The sequence below is a fragment of the Astyanax mexicanus genome, chromosome 24 (assembly GCF_023375975.1).
Source record: "Astyanax mexicanus isolate ESR-SI-001 chromosome 24, AstMex3_surface, whole genome shotgun sequence".
Classification (NCBI taxonomy): domain Eukaryota; kingdom Metazoa; phylum Chordata; class Actinopteri; order Characiformes; family Acestrorhamphidae; genus Astyanax; species Astyanax mexicanus.
In genome coordinates, this window is record NC_064431.1 from 30921801 (window position 1) to 30946535 (window position 24735).

The following is a 24735-nucleotide window of genomic DNA, read 5'->3' on the forward strand; positions in this document are numbered from 1 at the left end:
GGTATGTGTGTGTGTGTGTGTGTGTTTGTTTGATTGGCAGATAATGCTGCTTTCCACAGAGTATTCTGGTGTGTGTGTGTGTGAGAGAGAGAGAGAGAGAGAGAGAGAACAGTAAAAATAACTGTTCTGCCTTTCCAGAACATTCTGCCAAATATTGTTGTGTGTTATTCGGAGGCTGAAATGTCAAGCTGTGAGTCATCCCTGCTCTTTACCATAGCCCGGTCATCACAGTCTGACACTAATAAAAGCACTAGTCAATAATCATCCACTGATCAGTATCATATGTTTATGCTCAGTGTGTGAAATGTGTATTAAAATGATTTTACAAAAGTAACTAATAAATATTATTATACTAATTAACCACATAATTAATGATATTTAGCATCACAGTAATTTCCAGACAATCCCAGACTGATCAGAAAGTGTTACCTCAAGGGACGGCTATGGAACGTCCACACCTGTATGAAGTTCTGAGGTGTTATCTTGTGAGTGAGGTTGAACACTGGCCAGGTTTGGATGGTCAGGAGCAACCCTAGAATCCCCAAGGCACATGCTTTCTGTGAATTTAAACCTGCTGGATCTGTGGTGTGACTGTCTGCAGTCTACAGTGTGTTTTTATTACCATGGACTGAGAGGCTGCCATACAATAACAGCTCCTGCGTCTGTAGTCGTGGTTTATGGTCAGATGCAGTGGTGTAAGAAAATATTGATGTAGAGAAGTATCTCAATATTCTGTTGGTGCAATACTTTTGTATGTTGTATGGTTGTTAAGGCTGGGTCAGTGAGGAAATAGGTGGTCTGACAGAACAATTACCATAAACGACATCAGAAAAGTCCAAATGGCCTGCGATCACATGGCCTGAAATTAAAGCCTAATTGACAGTGAGCTGAAGGTTGAGATGGAACTGACTATGGTATAATTTTAAAACTGTAACACAGTCAGTTCCATTGCTTCCAAAGGCTGTCTTTAGTGATACTGTGTAAAAGTGCTGGGCAGATACTTCTGGCAAATCACAGCTGACGTTCTGTTTTGTGACGTTGGTTTCACTGGCTTGATGTCAGGCCCTGTTAGCCTGTTTAGACTGAGCGAGCCGTTTAATTTATTTCTTTAATTAATTACATTAATACAAAGTGTACCACCAAGGATATGCACTATGATTGCTGTAGTGCTGTCAGGGTAAATGGATTTAATTAAATTCGCTGGTCCGTTTTTTTTATCTTCTGTGACCTTTTTTAGGGCAGAAGCTTTTTCCTGTCGGGTATGTGAAATAAGTGCCCCTACCGACTCTGCTGTTACAAAGTGGTTTCCATACTCAATTATATTGGACCAGAAAGTCATTTGGACAAAGGCCAAGAAGGATTTAAAAAGCATACTGTGAGTTCTGGAGGAGTCAGTCTCATAAACTCAGCACCTCTGTATTATTCTGTTAATTCTTCAGAGGTTGTGACCACTGGCTATATATCCTCTGGGATAATAAATGAGGTGACGGCTGATCTTTTCTGACACTAGCAGAATTTCCACCAGCCTCGACCATCGTTATCCTCTCCTCACATGCTCACTGAATACTAATTTCTTTCGCAGCCCCATCTAAAATTAGCTACTAGCTAGCTGTACTCTAACCATAACTCAAGAGGGAAATTCATTCTGCACCTAACTACAAGCTTATTACCATCTAACTGTATCTCAGGATAATTCTAGGTTTATCTCTAAATTTATAGATAGCTACTAAAAGAGCTGAGTGTTGTTCATGTCATGATCTTTTTAAGAGGCTCTTAGAGCTCTTTATTTTTTACTATATACTAGGGGTGGGCCATATGGCTCTAAAATAATATCACAATATTTCAGGGTATTTTTGCGATAACGATATACTTGGCGATGTAGGAAAAATGAAAAATAATTAATTAATTTCAGGAATATATTATAACAGTATAACAGTGTAATCATAATGTGGCAAAATAAATAATATAGCATAAAATAATATAATGCAGCAAAAAATATTGCAGAATATTTAGTGCATGCATATAAACTGCAAACTAAAACAATTATACAATAAATACACCTAAAGCTTCACAGTAAATAATAGACTACTTTTAAGACAGAACATCCCTATTATCATGATATTTCTGTGTCACAATATATTGTATACGATATAACATTGCCCACCCCTACTATATACTATAGTAGCTCTTGTACAAATATGGGTAGGAAAGTTAGGTAAATTAGTTAAACTATGTAGTTGTCGAGCTAATTTTAATGGTAACATTAGTAGCTAAAGTTCAGATAAACCGTGAAAAAAGCTAAACTTTTGAGCTTTTCAGGCTTTTGTCTGCCTAATTAATGTCAGAGATTTTGGGTAATAGGTCTGATTGTAAAATAATGGATTTTTTATTGCATTGGATTGAATTTTTATATGTTCTGTTTTTGTAACAGACTTTCAAACCTAAAAGGTCTTCTGTTATTAGATAATATCAGTAAATTTATCGGAATTTATACAGAATAATTGTAAACTAACAGAACATTTCCAGGTAATGAAACTATTCAGTAACTGCAGTAAGTTTTCCTTTTTATTACGGAAGATTTTGTTTACAGTGCATTACTTTTCGTACAATACTACATTACACACATTCGGTCTAGTTTATATCTTGGTTTAATTCTTGAACTGGGTAATGTCCATACAAAACTAAGCCAACGTAAATTATTCTAACCCTATCTAAGCATATCCCTAATATTTCATTTCTGCCCTGAGTTGAACACTGAGGCTCCAGATGGGAGAGTGGGGTTTCTTTGCCAGCTGGGTGTTCAGGCCTTGAGGTCCCTGAGTGACTCTCTCTCTCTTTTCATCTCTCTCTCTCTTTTTCCCTCTGGACCTTTTCTCTCCACTGCAGCTTCTTTTTGAGGCTGTAATGAAGCCATATGTCATGAAAATCACAAAGAATAGCACAAAGGAAAAGTCTTGGCCAGGTCTTTGCTGTCATTACAAGATTGCTGTCATTTATATCTGAAAACATTGTCTAACATTAATTTTAATGTATATTAGTATAAAGAGATATTTATTCCAGGTCATTTTTGGCAGTTTATGTTGGTAATAATGTAAAGGACAGCAGTGTGTTGGGGATAGGGAGACAGATAGTATAAAACACACAGTTTATTGTATCAGTATTGTAATCAGGGACCAAAGCAACAGTGAAGACATGAGGAAATGTAAATGCATGCCCTTCTCTGGTGGATGCAGTAAAAAGCGTGAGCGGATGTGTTTTCTTGTTGATTTACACGCGGGGCTATAAATAAACTGTAGTTATGGAAGATGGAGGTACTGTGTGTGCATGCACTTTTAGAAGTGTGTGTTAGGAGTGTGTGTATGGCGTGAAGCTGTGTGTAGGAGTCATGCCCGGTTGGACGTGGTATTGATCTGAGCACTAAATATTGGAGGTTCTTCCTGTGAGAGGCTGTATAATGATTCTGTTTTTTAGTTTTTACAGAACTAATGAGCCGTTCTCGCTCCAAGGAGTTGCTTGCATAAGCACTGGCCTCTCAGATCTTTCACTGATGGAGTAAAGAACTCTGAAACACCACAGGATGAAACACACACCAGCCAACAGGCAGAGCCTAGCTTCATATTCACACATTGGGACTGGAGTTGTTGGTGTTGCGCTGTTGAACAATTAAAATGTAATAATGGCATTTATTACATACTTAGTTAATAATAGTGTATTGATTCTGAAATTTCTTTTCTCAATTGAGTCTTCTTTTTAAACTGTAAATTGTAAACCAAAGTCTTAACCCAAACCCAAACTATAAAGTCTTGCTCTAATACCATCATTCCATCATCTTTAGGCATCAGCAAATTTAGATGTGCTGTATATTGAGATGGCCCAACCAGAATCCAAATTTCTTCCTCCTGTGATGTTGAGTTGCCTTAATCTAAAATCATTAAGGTGTTTTTGGCGAATCAATGATTTTGCATTGCCTCAATCCCAACCAGTCAATTTGGTTGGTCTTTTATCACCAAAGTGTCCTTGTACACATGAGTGATGTGGCCGACCCTCCCCTCGGACAGATCCACTGAGTGTGGCACAGGGTTGTCGCTGACCAGTGGAGTGATATATTACAAAAGAGTCCTAGGGGATTTGGTGAAAGCACCCCCTACAACTGCAGTAACCTGACACTTTGGTAATGGACATCTGTGCTGAATGAATGTTAAAATGTTAGAGCTCACTGAATTGACTGTTATTTCAGGCATTTGTGGTAAATTAATTGCTCAAAGGACACACAAGAAAAGGTCTCTAACCCTACCCACTAACTAGGGCCCAACTCAGGATTTTGTCCGTCGAATTGCCTGAGTTTGTCCAGTCTGACGATTTGATTATTCAGTATTTTTTTAACCCCTAATGTGGGCTATCTAGCAATCAGTAAATCTATTTGCATATATTTCAATTCTGTTTCAGTGTCCCCCTTTTTAAGTAAGTCAGCCGAGTCACAGGAACATATTTTTGAGCATTTAAAAATCAGTAAAACAGGCATACGAGGAACGATCTGCCTCATTTAATTACTGACATATCCGGTCAGGGAGCATGCAGATATTTATGATATGTCATGGAAACAATATTGAAATATTTTTGAGCATTTAAAAATTAGTAAAAGAGACTCTGCATATGATGAATAACCAGAATTGTAGCCTTACTTAATTACAGACAAACATATTCAGTCTTTTTTCCTTTGCAAACAAGAATACCAGTTTACCAGTTCAAATTGTTGGCCATGTTGTTGGCCATGTTCGATGTCAGCCTTTTTTCTGAGATGTGGTCTTTTCTGACCTAAAGTAAAGTCATAGCTGCCTTAGTTTCCGGCTTAACTGCAAAACACCTGCTCATGTGTTCAAGTGGATGCAAATGATCAGCTTCACTATATTTTAAATATAGTGTTTATTTGGAAAAACAGATACAGATGTGTTTTTAGAATAGCACACAAAATAACAAAATAGTCCTTGACTGCTTGGCCACAGTATTGAAATTATTAACTAATAATAACTCATTTTGTCTAATTTCACTGACTGGCAGATATGCTAGTCATAAAGCTTTGTAACCTGGTTTAACTAGGGTTGGCCTGGGTTTAGCATGTGCAATATACTTGTGGTTTCTGACATTTATCTGTAAACGTGGACTCGTTGTTTAGAGTTAGAAATGAAGAAGAAATTCTGTAATTAAATACTGAAAATGACAACTTTCCTGTTTTCACCTCTCTTCTAGATTTACAGTGAGAAGCGGAGGCAGTACAGCCTCGTCAGGAACAACCCCAGAGAGATAGTGGAGAAGGTGGCATCGGACATCGAGAAGCTCCTGGCGAAGAAAAAGAGAGCCCTAGAAGTGAGTAAAGCGATCTGTGTTAGTGATGCTGTTTGATTGATGCTGAAATCAGGTCATGTTCCTCCTTAAAATGTGCCAACTCGATGCTCTTGAGGAAAAATACTGCTAAGAAGCTCAGTGGCACGGATATCAGTTGAGATAGCAGCCAATCTAATGATTGAATAACCATTTTTCCAAATTCAGTGCATGCTATAATAACTCTTGATAGTGCTGAGTTAACAGTGCTACTCCATATACTGAAGACTGATAAAGAATAAAACCCTCAACAACCTAAAGAATTTGTTGTAATAATTGTAAATACATTTTTTTCTTACAGAAACTGGCAAGTGAAGCAGAAAGGGTACAAAAAGCACATCGGTGGCAGGACAGCATTAAGGTTAGGTAGCCTTTTCAATCCTGTCACTTTTCATTCATTATAATTATTATTTTATTATTTTATTACTTAAGTGAAACATTTCCTCAAACATGGTTTTGTGCAACCCCCTGAGCATAGTGTATTCTCATTTCACTTGGTTCACCATTTAGCCTAGATTTGAAAGAGCCTAATTAAGCAAAAAGTGTGCATGTTTTAACATTCTTATGGCCTTGTTGAGCTTACTTTAGCATGTAGAAGGTTTGGATTTTCTTTAGCATAGTTTAGTGTATGAAAACTCTTGGTTAACTGGGGTCAGCATGTAGGACCTTGTTAGCATGTTAGATTACCATTAGGAGACCAGGTTTAGATTTGTTGACCATGATGAGAATGTGAATTATCATAGTTTGGGCATGATTTAGCATCATTTAGCACATAGAAAACTTGAGCTAGTCCCATTTAGTCCATAGAAGGGCAGATTTATCCTGGTTTATCATGCTGAATGACTAGATTAGCATGGTTAAGCATTAAAAATACCTGGTTTAGCTTGTTTTTTCATGTAGGAGTCTGAGCCTGGTCTGATCCAGTGTTCACCCTGCAAGTGGCCTGGTTTACATTAATGTCTCACCATCACCAGCTGCACGAATGCCAGTGTATCGTTGCCCAGATGCTTGTACTTTGATGTAGTGGATGTGTGATGAAGATCAGCAGTGCTCCTCATCATCTGACCTGCTTTACCCACAGAGAGAGAAAGACAGAGGGAGTTAGAATGAGAGATCGAAAGAGAGAGAGGAAATACAAAGTGAATGCCACCAGTTGGCTGGACTCCTCACATTCCAGCTCTCCCTAACAGACACACACACTCACACACACACACACTCATACTCTGACTCATTGAGCAGTGGTTGCGATGTCCACTCTGTTACGGCTGTTGAGTTGATTTCATGCTGTAGGGCTTTAAGGTGTGCAGACAGTAGCAGCTCATTTTTCCAGTTGATTTAAGATGTTAGACTGGATTTATTCTGATAGGACTCAGGAACAGGACAGGGCCTGTTGAATCATCCATCCACTGTACACTGAAATTGTGCTGCATTAAATCCAATTAAACAGGCATATTTGCACTAATCAGCCATAACATTAAAACCATCTGCCTAATATTGGGTAGGTCAATTTTGTGCCACACAAACAGCTTTGCTGGACACAAGATCTTTGAAAGTGTCCTGTGGTATCTCTTCAGCAAATCCTTTTAGGGTCCTGTAAGTTGTTAGTTGGGCAGGACCTCCATTAGTATCAATGGTACTTTAACACTGAGTGGTCTAGTGGTCTAAATACCTGCCACTATGATCGTGAGATTGCTGGAACAAATCTCAGTTATGCAGCATTCCATCAGCTGCCAGAGCCCTGAGAGAGCACAACTGGCCTTGCTCTCTGTGGGTACAGTAGATGGTGCTCTCTCCCCTCATTAGTTCTAGGGTGATTTTGATCAGCACAAGGCTGCGTCTGTGAGCTGATGTATCAAAACAGAGTTGCTGCGCTTTCCTCAGAGTGTGATGTGATGCTACTCGGCCAAGGTGCATCAGCAGCAATTCAAAAAGATGCTGTGATTGGCTTCACATGTATCGAAGGAGGCATGTGCTAGTCTTTACCCTCCTGGTGTTGTGGAATCACTATTGATGGGGGATATACAGCTGAGTAACAGATAAATGCGTGGGTATTTCAAAGAACTCAACTTGAAGAACTGACTGTTCATTTGGTCTCTAACGTAATTCATCCCATTATAGATGCCAGTGGAATCAGATAATCAGTGTTTTTCATGTTGCCTGGTAGTGATTATAATAGTGTGTCTGTTTTTAGTGTATGCTGTAATGTGTGTGTGGTTTGTGATTTTACAGGAGTGGGACATAGAGTACTATGACTCTAAAGCTGAGCTGGATTATGTGAGTTTATTGTTTACATAATTTTATCTGTTCATTCTTTTTATTGATGCCGATTTCCCTGCAAAAGCCTCCCGCAGTGTGTGTGTGTGTGTGTCTATAGATCTCAATTTGACACTGGTTGTATCTGCAGGATGGTGATGAGTTTGAAGCTCAGATGTCTCTGAAGTTGGAGTTTGTTTACGACCCAAACTTCAAGAACAACGTGAACTACTCCTACACTGCAGTTCAGATCCCCACTGACATCTACAAAGGCGGTACGCAAAAAGGATTCTGTTTTACTCCTGAGACCAGAGCACACCAACCCATCATTTCCCTTCAAACTCTAATGCATCTAAATGCATTTGTTTGTTAGTAAACAGGTTCCCAAATCTGACCTGAAACCTCGGTTTCCTTGTTCTTTTTCCAGCAGTATTGTATTAATTGGTATATAATATTATTTTATTATGATGAATATATTACAGCATCCATATGTTTGACATATGACATCTGATAAGTTGAAATGGACAAAACAACCAGAGAACCAGTTAGCATATGTGTGTTTTCTCTGCCTCTTTATGTGAAAAGGATGGCAGTGCTACACAGTTATCGTTCTGTGTTGCCATGTACAGCACTGTTACAGGTGGAAAAGTGGGCAGTAAACAGCCAGAACCTGGTGATATGACCCATATGATCTACTGTAACCTCTTCTGAGAATTGTGATACATTGCAGTTATTCATATAAATAATATTTTGGGAGAACTGTCATAGTAGTGTTTAAAACAACACACAACAATCCTTCAAACAAGGGTTTATGCAAAACACAATATATAATATATATTACATATAATACTGTGATAAATTAATATATTTTACACCCAAGAGGACTCTAAAGTTATGCTCAGTCTGAGACGCCACAGATCCACAAAGTTCAGTCACAGACAGTGTAGAAAACATCAAGTGCTTATGGACTTATATTGTCATTGCAGGGTTTTGTTGGAGAATGTTTGGTTAGTGTGCCATGGTATGTTATGATTGAAATACTATGTCATATGCATTGTATATTATTGTATATACTGTGCTCTTAAAATAATCTATGATTACCGTATTTTACAGATTATAAAGCACATTAAGCCATGTTTCCCTTCTAATGGGGAAGCTGGGGGAAGCGTCTAAGTAAACAAAACTGTAATTCTTAAAACAAAACGAGCGCTAGATGTTAATCTACACAGATTTCTCTCCTGAAAACAGTTAGGGTGACTAAAGCGCTTTAATTATCTATCTTTTTTTAACACAGCAAACACGCAGAGTACACTCTGATGTACTCGCCTCTGATTGGCGAAAAAGCTAGTGCTGCAGTTAGCGGCTAATGCTATTACTGCTGCACCCAGCCTTAGTGCTGGAGAAACATTTAATCCTTATAACCTGACTGGTCGAATTCATACATAAAGTGCACCGGACTATAAGGGGCACTGCCGATTTTTGTGAAAATTAAAGGATTTTAACTGTGCCTTATAGTCTGAAAAAAGATACTTTAAATACAGTTTATTATGTATATTAGGGGAATTTATATTAGATTTGTTTACACTGAAAGAAGATTAGCCTGGGCTTTTAACCATTTGTAAAAGTTCCCAGTCTGCAGGTGACTGTAGACTGTAGATAGAGAGTTTCTGCAGAACGCTGTTCTGTTGGAATATGTATAGCAGTGTAATTATAGTAGGTTCAGGACTTTGATGGCATGGACTTGCCGAGGCACGGGAAAGACCCGGCACTGAGGGAATTAGCTACAGCTAACAAAAAACTAATCTGATTTACGGAGAGTAAAGATTGATAGCTGTGGGAAATGGGAATGGATTCCAGTGGGATTTTAAATGAGGTAATGAAGTCTAATGTCCTTCTCTCTCTCTCTCTCTCTCTCTCTTTCTTTCCCTCTATCACTCACCCACACACACTTACTGCTGTAGCTCCAGTGATTCTGAATGAGCTGAACTGGACTCAGGCTCTAGAGAGGGTTTTTATGGAGAACAGTAGAGAGGACCCCTCCCTGCTCTGGCAGGCTTTCGGCAGTGCTACTGGGGTCACCAGGTATTATCCAGGTATGACCTCTGACCTAATAATGACATATACATTATTCTGTTGTTTTAGCAATTGTGTTTTATTTTTTTATACACATTTATACACCATAAACACTATAATACACTGTGTATGCAATGCATTATAATAATCTAGACACTACAATACTCTACAGTCTGTTATACACTACAGTGCACTACACAATGTTATACATTATAATACACTGTTATACACTATGCACTATTATGTTAATACTAATACTATACATATACTATATATTCTACATAGGTACACATTATACATACCTATAAACTATTATACACTATTCACTACAATACACTGTGCACTAATTCTTACACTATATATTTAAATTCATTAAACATTTCTACAGGGTAATGCACTTGGAATTAAGTTTGCACATGACATATATAACACACTATACACTTCTATTTTAATTATACATCTTACTCTGAGTTGTGGCTGCCAATTTTTTTTTTTTATGTTTTTTGCTTCATTATGTTTTATTTTCAGCTACACCATGGAGAGCTCCGGATAAGATTGACCTCTATGATGTGCGACGGAGACCCTGGTTAGTCTTTGTGTTTTATTCTCTCAAAGGAATAGCTAAATCACAAATAGTAATAGTATAAATTAACAATTAAAGGTTGTGTTTATTGATAAAAATTACTTCTAATATTTTACTAACAACATAACTGAGAATCAACATAACTCTTAAGAATGCATCTGTGTTGGAAAAGCACGGCTAGTTGAAACTGACAAACTAATTTACACACATTTACACAGAGGTTTCATTAGGCAAATCATTATACTAAACACTAATAACTAGTATTTAAATTACTCCTATAAAAAAACTTGTATCAACTTGCACTTGCAATTTTTTTACTTATTCATTCATGGAGCCATTCAGAAGCGATGAACAAAACTTGGAAAAGTTTTCCCAAGATGAACTTATAGAACACACTGTGACATATACCAAAGTATACTTACACAAACATATTTAATTTACTACTAACTACTACACTGAACAATATACACCATTGTACATACTGTTGATGTCTCTGTGATAGTAGGAACAACAAGCTGCATACTTTCTTTTTTTTGCAGTGGATGTAGTGTATGCAAACCAATTAAAGTTTCAATAAGAAATCTATGTGGATCATGTGTCTGTACATAGAACCAGCAGGGGGTTTTTAAGGAAAATTAGCAACCTCTGTCGTTCTTGAGGTGGAACTGCAGATGCATTTAAGTTTAAGTACTATAACTTGCAGCAAGCTGTGGCTATTATCTTTTATTATTAATATTCATTATTCATTCATTCACTTTAGCTTTATATAAAATTCAGTTTATATGTACTGTATGTGTGTGTGTGTGTTTGTGTGAGGGTGAGTGATTTAATGTGACACAAATCTGCTTGAATTCCTTTGTTTTTATGTAGGTATATTCAAGGGGCTTCATCCCCCAAAGACATGGTCATCCTCGTAGATGTGTAAGTTTTCCTACCCTGATAGCTCTGTTTTATTCAGTGTGTTTTAGCTGTAACCACTAGTGCATTATTCAGACCGCATGCTGCGGATAGCTCACACGATTAAGAGCTTATTTTTCATCATTCTTAATTATTAAGATGAGTTTCTAATGGCTGTAAATTATTCACAAAATAATTGTTACATTTTTAATTCAGGTCAATATAGAAGATAAAGTAGTATAAAGCTCTGGAAAAAAATAGGAGAGCACTTAAAATGATGAGTTTCTTTGATTTTACCAAATTGAAAACCTCTAGAATATAATCGAGAGGAAGATGGATGATCACAAGCCATCAAACCAAACTGAACTGTTTACATTTTTGCACCAGGAGTAAAGCAGCATAAAGTTATCCAAAAGCAGTGTGTAAGACTGGTGGAGGAGAACATGATGCCAAGATGCATGAAAACTGTGATTAAAAACCATGGTTATTCCACCTTTCTTTGCATTATTTGAGGTCTGAAAGTTCTGCATCTTTTTTGTTATTTCAGAAAGTTCTCATTTTCTGCAAATAAATGCTCTAAATGACATCATTTTTATTTGGAATTTGGGAGAAATAGTGTCTGTAGTTTATAGAAAAAAACAACAATGTTAATTTTTCCTCAAACATAAACCCATAAACAGGAAAAACAGAGAAACTGATTCAGAAACTGAAGTGGTCTCTTAACTTTTTCCAGAGCTGTATATTTATAGATTTTTATATTTAATATTTAGCCTGTATCAGCATGTTGGACATCCAATTTCAAAATCATGGGTCTTAATATGGAGAACTCTCTCTCTCTCTCTGTAGGAGTGGGAGTGTGAGTGGTCTGACTCTGAAGCTGATTAAAGCCTCAGTGACGGAAATGTTGGACACGCTGTCTGATGATGACTACGTTAACGTGGCACGGGTGAGAGAGTGAAGTTATGATGACCTTTGACCTTCTATATTTTCCCATGGGCCTGATGCTGAGTCCAACACACACACTCATAAACACGCACTAATACACACACACAGCGTGAGAGCTTTCTAAATATAGACTTTCTCACATCTCCAGGGAGTTATCGTATGAGTCATTCTCTCTCTTTCTCTTTTTTCTTTTACTTTTATCTCCCTTTCTATTCCTCTCTCTTATCTCTCATTATCATTTTCCTTTTTTTTTCTTCCTTGCTTGTCTCTGCCACTCTCTCTTATATTTGTTGATCCTTTCTCTTCTTTTTTTTAATTCTTTCCTTCTTTCTTTTTACTTTTCTTTATTCTCTCTTTTCCCACAGTTTAATGAGAAGGCGGAGGCAGTGGTGCCGTGTTTTAAACACTTGGTTCAGGCGAATGTGAGGAATAAAAGGATTTTTAAGGAGCACGTGTCTCAGATGCAGGCCAAGGGAACCACAGACTACAAATCCGGCTTCCGTTTCGCCTTCAACCAGCTGCTGAACGTAAGACTCTCTTACCTGAAATCTGTGTAGCCTCTTCACTCACTGTTTAGAGCGCAGTACAGAACTGTACAGCACCTCACCTGTACCTCACCTGAGAAGGGATAAAGATACTTTAAATTTTCAGAAGAACAGATAGAAGAACAGGTCCTGCCCTCTAAGTGCAGTAACAGGTGGATTTAGAAAATCTGAAAAGCTCTCTAAAGGATTTACTCTATTAAAAATCTCCATTTGACTTTTACACTAGAAAAAACACCTAAAAGTACAAATTTAATACATTAAAGTTCACTAAGATAAACATAATTAATTTCTGTCTCTTCCTCTAATTCTCTCTCTCTATGTCTCTAAAACTCTCTCTATTCCTCTCCCTTTCTTCTCCTCTCTACAGAACACTAACGTACCCCGAGCGAATTGCAATAAAATCATCATGCTCTTTACCGATGGTGGTGAGGACAGGGCACAGGACATTTTTGAACAGCACAACTGGCCCAACAAGACAGTGAGTGTCCAGCTGTTCTGACCACAGCCATAAAGGTTTTTCTTACTTTAATAAGTGTGTGTTTGTGTTTTCCTCTTATTAATGAAGCTTTGAAGTCTAGAAGTTGTCCAACCTAGCAATGGTTGCTATTATCAAAGGTATCAAGTTTAGTTTGTCAGTGATCTGTTTAGAGATAATTTCCCCCTGTATTCAGGGGTTTTGTTGTGCCTGATTGCTTGATGGAATAGCTACATGCTAAACGCTACATTGATCTGCATTGATGTTCAGTATCTCAGTGACAGTGATTAGCTGTTAAGAGCAGCTAACTCCACTTACAGCCGGTTTAACACACCTCTGCTCCATCAGTACGGTGTGTGTAATGTCTCCGCTGTGCTTGGGTGATGGGGCTCTGGGTAATTAGCGCTGCTGTCTGCACGCGGGGCTGAGCGGGAGTGTGTAATTTAGTCTGAGTAAATGTGGGCTGTTTGAACTCTCCTGAAGGTGCGAGTGTTTACATTCTCCGTGGGGCAGCATAATTACGACGTCACTCCGCTGCAGTGGATCGCCTGTGCAAACAAAGGTGAGCGAGTGGTGTGTGTGTCTGTGTGTGTTCACTCGGGCGCAGTGGTTTCCATCATTAACCTTCAAAATTTTTAATTATTGTTTTCATTGGATAATTATTTTGAATTATAACATTAAATGATGAATTGAACTGGTACTTTCATACTCTCAGTTTACAGTTGGCTGTAAGCACAAGCCATTAAATTATATTTATAATAAAGCACTGTTTAAAACAAGACAGTAACAATCAGTCAACCAATCAATTCCTTTTATTATAAGTTTAGTCTTAAATGGTCTTAAATTATTTTATTTTTTTTTACCATTAAACTAAAATTATATGGGAATTTGTATTTATTTTTTGTACGTAATTGAAACACCGTGGCTGGAATTTACAGTATTTTATTAGGAGTGGACCAATAAGTTTCTCATCATTAGGCTCTGATTTGCTAAATCAGGTGGAATTGGATGAAAACTAGTCTCCATTTGGGAAGCTTTGAAGATGTTTAAATGGACACAGTCATGTAAAATTATTACATTTCTATTTAACTAATTGATTCTAATATTAAGAGTTTCCCTAAATAAATAAACATTTATTGCTCAGAGCTTTTTTATATTTACACATACATGTATTTACATATACATATACTGTATTATGTTGAATGATCTAATTTTGTAGTCAGTATGCATGCATTATGTATAATGTATTGTGTTCTATTTTATGTCTGTTGGAGGTTGCATTAGCATTACAATGCATTGTCTCTTTTTTCTCTCCACCCCCCTCTTTTCTTCCCGCTGCAGGTTACTATTTTGAGATCCGCTCCATCTGTGCCATAAGGATTAACACCCAGGTGAGAATCTCTCTCTCACATGCACACACATACACACACACTTACACATTTCATGTCAATGCTTTAGCCTGACTGACTGCCTCTGTATCATTTATTAATACCAAGTGGCTCTGCGCTGTACTAATTAGGTCTTAAATATGTGTGTGTGTTTGTGTGTGTGTTTGTGTGTCTGTGTGTGTGTGTTCGTGTTATAGGAGTATTTGGACGTGCTGGGACGTCCCATGGTCTTGGCTGGGAGAAGTGCCAAGCAGGTGCAGTGGACCAACGTCTATCAGGATGCCCTGGTGAGAGAGTCTCTCTGATTCATTAAACTGTGCTCACTCGCCCCTGAGCTGCATTCTGCTGTCATTATGACATATGGCCACTGCTGAGGGTTTTGACTGGGTGCGTGAGCCATTGCCCGATAGCGCACCCTAGCCATCTGTGACTGATGATTACATTGACAAAAGGGGGTGGAGCTGGATAAAAAATTAGGGATGTATACTATAATGGCCTGTTGGGCAAGGAAAAAAGGTGTGTTTGTGTGTGACCAGTGCACTAGTTCACCCTAGATGATCTGCAGGACAGTGAAAGCCATTAAAACAATAAAACCACCTAATTTTTATCACTCCTGATCATGAGGTGGGGACTCCATGAACACCAGTAAGCCTTCAGCATCATTTGTTCTTCCCTGGAACACCTTTGGTAGGCAATGGCCACTGTGTACCAGAAACACCCCACAGCCTTACAGCGTTAGCAACTCAGAAAATGAGGCTTGCTCCTACAGCCTACAACACAAAGACCAGACAGTTAATCATAATGTGAGATCAGTTCTGATACATCAGCTCACAGATGCCTCGTGCTGATCTACATCACCCTAGGAGTGATGAGAGGAAAGAACGCCATCTACCCACCCAGCAAGAACAAGGCCAATTTTGCTTTCTCGAGTCTCCGGCAGCTTATGGCAAGCTGCATGACCGGGATTCGAACCAACAATCTCCCAATCATAGTGGCAGGTCTTTAGACCGCTGGACCACTCGCTGACCCAAAACTTAGTTATTATAAGTTGGTTCATCTTAAAGATCTCTGTTTGAATGTATATATGCGGCCTCAGATGTTCACTTAACTCAAAGTATGGAAATATCCAATTTTACAAAAAAAAAAACAGCATTTTTTAAATTCAAACTAATTGTGGTTTTATATTCTTGCTAATTTAATATTTTTTATGTGGCTCCGATTTATTAGCCAGATTCAAAATCATCTATTTTTCACTTTTAAGTTGTTAATGTTCATTCAGAGAACCAATGCCCTTTGAAAGAAACTCCTGAAAAACCTCTTTTTTTGGCACCCTTTTTAAATCATGTTGGGTCAACTGTGTAAGCAGACTTTATTTGCAGAATTTCTGACTCAGTATCAGTTAAACTACAGCAAAGATGTTTTTAAGAGGTTAAATATTTCAGTGCTGCATATCTGGGGTGAGATGTTCCTTAGCGATTGCTGAGAATGTCAGCAGAGCCCACGGAGTGCTCAGGATATGAAATTAAAATAGTGTCAGAAACTGAGAAAAGCTGCTCTGCAGGGTCACAAAGACACAAGCCTGGCAGTTTGAATTCTCCTCCAAACATGTTGAGTTACTCCAAGAGGCTGTGTGGGCGACAGTTTGAGAAGAAACCGGAGCTGGCTTCACACTCTTCACATAAAGGCTGGGAGGCTTGTGCTAGCCTTCTCTCTCACTCTCACACACACTCTCACACACTCCAGAGTCACACACCGTACAGGAGACAGCTTCAACAAAGGGCTAGCACTGACAGCAGGAGAAGAACCTGATAAGAAGTGTTTTTAAAGAACATCTCTAATTAGACGATGAAAAAAGGGTTTTTTCTATATAATCACATGAAAAAAGTCACAGGACAACAGTATTTAAATTCATCATAAAGGGGATGGCTTGGGAACGTTCAGACCTCTGTAAGTTGTGAGGTGTTATCTTGTGAGCAAGGTGAATTATGAAAGTTGCAGTGAGGCCTGATAGCGGACGCCAGTGTGACAAGATCTTGTCAGGTTATAAATCTCACGAGACTTCCTCTCTGTATCTCTCTGTACCTGTCTGTGTTCCATCATGTGGTCCACCATGCATATTTTCGTCTTAATGGCAAGAATGTGTAGAATTGTGGACACACACCTTGACACAGTACAGACGTATAGGTTGCCAGGTCTTTATAGAATCCTCAAGGGTGATTGGCAGTTGAACAAAGAACCCTCAGTGGGGGATTCTGACAATGGTTCCAAGGTCTGAGGAGACTTGTGTGAGATCATACAGGAGAGAAGTTGTTGGGTTTACGGTAAAACCAGCTTCAGTACTTACATACTGTTCTATGTTTTACTCAGAGTAAAAAATTATTGACATCCATTACAAGATGAGTAATTATAAAATATTTTTAAAAATCACCTGCAGTTTAAGAGTTTTGTGAGTTTTAGTCAAATAAAAATATGTTCAATCGTATGTTTAAACTGAAATATAAATATAAATATTGTAAAAATCTCATTTTGTCTTGTTCTCGTGACCAAATATCGTGTCTCGTCTTATGGGATGAGTGTCTCATCACACCTCTAGTGGGTGTAGATGGAAAAGTTTGCAAGTTTGCAGGCATTTCACATTACTGTAACAAAATTATTGAGACAGGCCAACAAAGAATCCATTTTTAAAGTGTTTAACAAGATTCAGTCAAATATCCAATACATGTTATCTGATATTTGCTTCTATAGTTTACAACAAGAGATACTAAGCCAACATTGAAATGCTAGCCTAGCATCTTGTAAAGTAAAGTAAAGAAACAAAATCTCAAATACTGAATCTCTAATCAATCAAACGGATCCTTTAAGTTAATTATTAAACCAATTCTGTCTCTTGAGAAGCTCAGATGATAGTTGGTGTATCCAGTGTGCTTGTGCTATACTGTGTGCTCGGTTTTATTTATAGTGGCCTGCTCCACTGCTGGTTCTCAGGGATGAACAATAATGTCGTCATCTAGCATCTGGACGTTTGCCCTTTTATCCTGTCAGATGCTTTTTTATTCATTCATTAAGTGAGCGGCAGGAGATCATACATAATTTGCAATCATGAAATGACCGGCGCGATCCAGTGTGGTTCTCTATATTTCTAAAGCGGCTTTACTTTTCTTTACTCTTTTATTTAATGTGTAGGTAGACAGCAGAAGACAGCAGATTGTTATTGCAGTTAGAGGGATGTGTATACCATGGGGAACATATCTCAAATGATGTAATGATCTTACGATGTTTCTTACAGGGTCTGGGGTTAGTGGTGACCGGGACAATGCCTGTCTTTAATCTCTCTATGGATGGAAACTTTCAGGTACTGCTTTGTGATGGTAAAACAGCATTAATAGTCATATCATTTAGTACAGATAGGGGTGACAACACCTCATGGTCTTTTTACACAATAGTTTCTGTCTTAAATCAATATTTGTATGAGGAAATTGTAATTGTTGCATGCTTTAGCAATTCATCTTTTTTATGTTCTTCAGTGGCAGCTCCAAAAAAAGGTGTTTTATAGTAATGGTCAAAAATATTGGCACTACTTGTATAACTGATGGTTTTTGAGTCACATTTTGAGTAACTGCTTTGTTTGTATAAGTGAAATACCGTGATTTTAATATGGTATGTGTGTCCTGTCCCAGTAATTACTATTTTATAAATGTAGTTACGTTTCAAAGTCTAGGCTGCAGTCGAGGTAGGGCAAGATTGTTCTATGAAGGTCTGTTCTTCTCAATTGACTTAAATTTTAAAACATTTTAAATGCACTTTGCAATAAAACTTTGTTTCCTGCCAACTTTGCATTGTACTTACAGCACTGTGGTTAACCAAGGGCCGCGAAGGATACATCAGCTACGTCCTTTAGTTTGTTCATTTTGTGTTTTGTGACTTTTTTTAAATAGATGTGTTTTGAATTTAGCGATTGAGGGAAGCATTTGCCTCTCTCCCTTTTTTGTTTCTAGTACCAGACACAGCAAGACCTCCACCATGTTTTAAAGAAGCGCAGAAGTGCCAATATTTTTATTTAATATTGAAAATGGCTTGTTACCAATAGTTACCAACCCAATTTGTCTTTATATAAAAGCATAGACAAAATATTTTATCTTCTGTATCTTAAATTATCCTATTGTAGTGATATAAAGTAAGTACACTTGTGGATTTTTTTTTGTAGAACCAGCTAATCTTAGGAGTGATGGGTGTGGACGTCCACCTGGATGAACTGAAGAGGCTCGCACCGCGCTACAATGTGAACTTTCTTTTTTTTACACACCATATTCTGCTTTTAGTTCTAGTCTCATCCTCAGCAGAGAGCTGTAAATATTCTCTCTATTTTTCTTTTTGTAGCTGGGAGCCAATGGATACATCTTTGCTATTGATCCAAATGGATACCTGCTCCTCCACCCTAACCTCCAGGCCAAGGTAAGAAATGGTTCTTGTCAGAGATATAAAATAAAAAATAATATATATTAATATATAAAACTTTTTTTACATTCAGTATGCATGTGTTCCAGTTCTGCATCATTAAATCTTATCTGTGGATAGCACTACTGATGCTTCACTAAAGGATGGTACAACACACGACTGAGCTAGATTACACAATGGTGGCTAGCCAGCTCTGGTTTTGGAGGCATGACCTTTTCTGTAGTTGTATTAATATAACTTAATTTCCTATTTTTAATTAATATGTTTAAATACAACAAATGCATAATTATGCAACATGCTTGGTTCATTGTCATAAATATGCACATAGTAATTGTAATAAGGTAAATAATTCAAGGTCAGAAATATTCATGTACATAAATGTGTTAAGATTATTAAGCAACTGTCATATTTTTGAATTAAGTTGTTTGGTAGCCATAAATATCCATGTAAATAATTTAACTAATTAATTAACTAATTAACTGAACTGGTTACCTCCTTTCTCTAGCTGAATTGTCTTGAGGATAATGAGATGAATTTTGTCTCCAGGTGGTTGACCTGCCTGAGCCGGTGACTCTGGATTTCTTGGATGCAGAAGTGGAAGACATCAGTAAACAAGAGGTATAAACACTGTAAACAACATGTAAACACACCTTACAAAAGAAAAATTGTGATTAACTTTATTAAAGTAGTGAAATTCATAAGCCTATCTTTAACCCTATTTTGTACTTATATCAAGACACATGTATTTCAGCACGGCAGGTGCAGTTTTACTTTAAAAGTGTTTTTTTCCGCTGAATTTATTAATTAATCATGATCAATTAAATATGACCAACTAATGATTTGTTTAATAATCATGTTTAAACCATGATTGGTTTACCACCGTAATTTGTCTGTCTCATGTCCAGGAAAGACTTTCTACTAGATTTGGGATCATTGCTATGAGGCTTTGATTGAATTCAGCATCAAGAGGCTTAGTGCGCTCAGTAAACATTTAATGAATTTGAAATCTGACCATGTTTTTCTTTTAATTCTAAGATTCGACGACAAATGATAGATGGCAGAGCAGGCGAGATGACAATCAAGACTCTGGTCAAGTCAATGGACGAGGTATGGATGAAGTGATTTAAGATATCATCTGCTTTGTGTGTGGAGTTTGTTAAAGTTAAAGTTAAAGTTATCCTGTCTATATTACTGTTTTTTAACAATAGCCTTTATCATTAATTCCAATCCTCTTATTGCCTCTTTCTAGCGTTACATAGACGAAGCAATGAGGATCTATACCTGGACACCCATTAACGACACTGACTACAGGTAAGACTTAACGGGAAGCTGTGAGAGAGATTGAGCTTAATGAACACTTAAGAACAGAACTATTAGAACACCTGCTCATTAATTTACTTTTTTAATCAAGGGAATTAAAAAGGCGTATATTCAGTTTTTTCTTAAAATAACTGTCTTTAAAAGACCTACAGGATTTCTACTAGATTTTTAGAAAATTGCTATAATGATTTAATTGCATTCAATGATAAGAATTATCCTCAACTCTCAAACTCCCCCTAAAAAAGTATTGAATCATAAGCTGCCGATGGCCTGAGAGAACACAATCAGCCTTGCTCTCTCTGGGTGGGTACAGTACAGTAGATGGCGCTCTTTCCCCTCATCACTCCTAGGGTGATGTGAATCAGCACAAGGCTGCGTCTGTGAGCTGATGTATCAGAACCAAATCGCTGCGCTTTCCTCCGAGCGTTAGCACTGTGATGCTACTCTGTAATGCTGCATCAGCAGCAGTTCAAAAAGAGGCGGAGTCTGATTTCACATGTGTCGGAGGAGGCATGTGCTAGTCTTCACTCCTTGTGTTGTGGCATCACTATTGATGGGGATATACAGCTGAGTAGCAGCTGAATGGGTGGTACAAATGGCAGATAAATTGGGAGAAACTTTTGAAATAAAATTATTAAAAAAAAAAGTTTTGAACGGAACTTTTTTTAGCATACATTATAATAGGTTCATGTTTATCTATTAAGATGTCGAGTCCAGTTCTATTGGCAGTACTTCACTCCAGGGACGAGACACGCTGTGTGTGTGTGTTTATGTGCTTGTGTGTCTTATATAGTGATATGAAATTTATTCTGCAGAATTAAACTAAGGGTTCCATCATTGCCTGTTCTTATGTTTTCTTTCCTTTGCCTCTTTTCTTTTTTGATTCTGTGCTGCCCTCTCCAGTCTGGGCCTGGTACTGCCTCAGTACAGCGAGTATTATATCCAGGCTGACCTCAGTGATGTCATGCTCCAGCTGCAATGTGAGTACTTGAGTTTGCTGTAAACTGTTTTATTGCAGAAGCTGAATATAGTAGGCTGAAGAAGAAATATAACAATTTAATATAGCCAGCTTACACAGGCGTATCCTGTGCTTTAACACAGTCAGGAGTGATCAGGTTTATGTTGAGGAGATCATGTTCACACATAATCATCTGATACAGTATCTAGCAGTAAACTAACAACTTTCTAGACTTCAGTTATTAAATGTATCAAACAACAAAGAGTTGATAAGTACATTGCAGTGGTTATACCTTATTTGAGTCATCTTAAAACTAGTCAATACATCAAATTAGGTTTTAAACTGGTATAAGATTATTATAACATTATTATCACACAATTTGACAAATAAATAGATGCACAATTAGAAAAAAAATATATGCACAATTTAGGGCAGACCCCTGAGACAAAATGCACTTTCAAATATATTTCCACCCTTCTTTGTTTAATTGTTTAAATTTTTCCTTTTCTCCCATCACTCCCATTCATTTTCAGCCCTACTCAGCCCTACTCAATTTCCCCTTTTGTCAAGGAGACAAAAAAACTACGAGTTCTGATCTTACAGCTGAGCTGACCCATACTCATTTGTAATTTTTTTATTCTTCGTTCTTCCCATCTATCCCTTTTATTTTTGCCTAAATCCTAGAGTTTAACTTTTTCAAAAACTCCACCAATTGATCTCATTCCTCTGGTAGGGCATTTTCAGATTTTTTCTTCCAGGAAATAAATAAAAAATGTAAGCAAAATGATCTGCCAAACGAATAAGAGACTTTTACTTATGACAAGTGATGGGAATAAAAAAAGCCTTCAGTTGCTTATAATCTTTTTAATAGGCATCAGTGTCAGACTAATGTATGATATTTTATTAAAAGAGTGGGGAACACTTTTGCTGTATGGACAAAAGTGTTGGGACATTAATTGTTTTGTTTTTGTTGGAGTAACTATCTCTGGAGCGTTGCTGTGAGGCTTTGATTGCATTCACCATCAAGGGACATAATGTGCTCAGGATAGGTTTCTGTTTTTCTGTGTATGTGTGTGAATCTGTATCAGCAGTGGATGCAATTTAAAATAGCTATATACATTTTTAGGATGTGTGTCCACAAACATTTGGACATTTTTTATATTTATATGATGTAGGTATATTTAATATCTCTTAATGCACTGTGTAGAAAAAGTCTATTAGTTTATTGAATACTATTACATTTATATACAACACATTTTCTTAATTTCCTTTTTTTCCCTTAGACTTTTTGTTTACATGTGAAATTATTTCACAACAGATGCTAATTCATATTAAATACTGGTAAAAAATTAAAAACTAGGTGTTTACAGACTTTTGACAGGCCTGTAAATGTGAGGGATGTTTGCAGTCAGAGGCTGAAGCCGACCTGCAGTTGCTGTTGGAAATGAATTAAAGGTCAGACAGTGTTTGTCTGATTGTGGAAAGTCTTCTTAAGGCTCTTGCTGCTTCTCTTGGCTTGTCGGTTCTTTTTCGGGAACAGTAGAAAGCAGTCTGTCAGCACTGGATTGGTGATATTTGTCGGAGAAGCTTAGCCAGTTGGGGTCAGTATGCTGGTTGGGCAGGGGTCAGAATGCTCTAAATTGTATGAATGATCTCAACACTAAGAAGGTTTGGGAAACTGGCCCAGATATGTGAACTTGACCTTGCCTGAGGATTGACCGCAGTCTTAAATGAGAACTTGAGATGCGACTTGGCAAACTGGAAGACATTCTGCTGTTTTAAAAAGAAGTACATTTACTGCAGAAGCCGCCTTGTGTTGATGCTGAAACCCGAAACTCAACACTTGTGACTTCAGTTGTCTTAAACTCACCACTGAAATAGAGTGACTTGTGCATGACTGCCTGGTGAATAAGCCAAGACCTCTGGAAGATAAACAGCATGCTGCCTATAGGGGGCACTTGTGACTCACTCTAACCAACTCTGCTTTTAAACACACTTTCACTCTCAGTCTCCTTACTGAACTCAGCTTTGTTTATATAACCACAACGCATATCTTACAAAATATAGAACAGTAAATGAAGTTTAGTCTCTTATTAGGTTAAATATATTTAAATAATTTTCTAAATTAAGATATTATAATATAAACTGAGGCAGAGTTCCATACTCTCTTTAGAGTGAATACGTATTAATAACACTCTAAATGTAGATAATGTGATATTATACAATGATGTGGGGCTACTATCTTTCATTAGAGTGAATATATATTAATAACACTGTAAATGTAGAAATTGTGATATACACTCTGTGTGTTTGTGTGTACAGATCTACAGTCTTTGCTGCCCAGCTCATTTGAGTCCACTGGACATGTCTTTTTAGCCCCACGGTAAGTGTGTGTGTGTGTGTGTGTGTGTGTTTGTGTGTGTTAATGTGAGAGACAGAAAGAGCTTAGTTGTGAGTGTGTTTAAAAGGGAAAATGAAATTGAGAAGTTGTTTGTGAGAAAGAAAGGTGTGTGTATGTGTGTGTTAGAGTATGATGAAGTGTTATAAACATTGAAGGCATGTGATATATTAGCATGTGTTGAGTGCTAAGACCAGTGTATGTTCAATGTATTTGCATGTTCAACGTCTGTTAGACAGGGCCATGTCACAGTATAATATAATACAATACAATAAAATACAATAAAATACAACAATATATTGTAACATTATCTTTTTTTAACTCAACAACTGAAAACTTGGCCAATTTTTTACTTTTTACATGTTTTTTTTTCATTGTTATTGATAACTACACAAAGCAACCAGTTCAGAATGCTCAGTTAGGTCCTGCCACTCAGCTCAGATTGCCTTTTTAATAATTGCAGGGAGTACATGGAACCTAATGAGCATATAATTCAACTCTCAATAACAAATTATGTTTAATAAAAAGGGTTAGAAAACTTTTATTTATAAGCATGTCATTGTTGAAAAATATGCTGTACAAAACAGACTATTAATACCCCACTGTTTAATTATCTCATTTTATAAAAGTAAACATAAATAAAATTACATCTACATTTTATTTATTGTTGTTAATATGTTTACAAATTTATTCCTCTGTAATTCAGTCAGTTAATTTCTTACTGTGTTGATTATCACCTCTAAAGCCCCATCATCTGGTTATGTCAGTCATCTACAGCATCTGATTACACTGCTCAATCAGACTGGCTTTGTGTGTGAGGGAGTCTCTATGCAGAGAGTAATGTGTTTGTGTGTGTGTGTGTGTGTGTGTTTGTGTGTGTGTTTTAACGATGCTGTGTTGTGTCTCTGTAGGGAGTACTGTAAGCGTCTGCACTTGGCTGAGAATAACACTCAGTTTCTGGAAAACTTCCTCTCCCTGATGGTGGAAATCACACCAGAGACTGAGGACTGTATGTTTACCTCTCTCTCTCTCTCTCTCTCTCTCTCTTTCTCCCTCTCACATCCTT

General features: G+C 37.4%; 1 protein-coding gene across 3 annotated transcripts in view; it reads left to right on the forward strand.

Annotated features, from left to right (window-relative positions):
• Positions 1–24735, forward strand: part of LOC103030690 (voltage-dependent calcium channel subunit alpha-2/delta-2) — a 43081-nt gene that overhangs the window by 8899 nt on the left and 9447 nt on the right. For all 3 annotated transcript variants that reach the window (XM_007234443.4, XM_049471745.1, XM_022682542.2), the window contains exons 3-24: positions 5248–5364; positions 5681–5740; positions 7609–7653; positions 7784–7907; positions 9594–9725; positions 10234–10291; positions 11159–11209; positions 12032–12131; positions 12496–12657; positions 13043–13153; positions 13634–13712; positions 14492–14541; positions 14736–14825; positions 17825–17890; positions 18743–18817; positions 18916–18990; positions 19540–19611; positions 20029–20100; positions 20243–20304; positions 21217–21293; positions 23594–23654; positions 24581–24678. In XM_007234443.4, the coding sequence (XP_007234505.3) occupies positions 5248–5364; positions 5681–5740; positions 7609–7653; positions 7784–7907; positions 9594–9725; positions 10234–10291; positions 11159–11209; positions 12032–12131; positions 12496–12657; positions 13043–13153; positions 13634–13712; positions 14492–14541; positions 14736–14825; positions 17825–17890; positions 18743–18817; positions 18916–18990; positions 19540–19611; positions 20029–20100; positions 20243–20304; positions 21217–21293; positions 23594–23654; positions 24581–24678 (1837 nt within the window). The remainder of the gene's footprint in view (positions 1–5247; positions 5365–5680; positions 5741–7608; positions 7654–7783; positions 7908–9593; positions 9726–10233; positions 10292–11158; positions 11210–12031; positions 12132–12495; positions 12658–13042; positions 13154–13633; positions 13713–14491; positions 14542–14735; positions 14826–17824; positions 17891–18742; positions 18818–18915; positions 18991–19539; positions 19612–20028; positions 20101–20242; positions 20305–21216; positions 21294–23593; positions 23655–24580; positions 24679–24735) is intronic.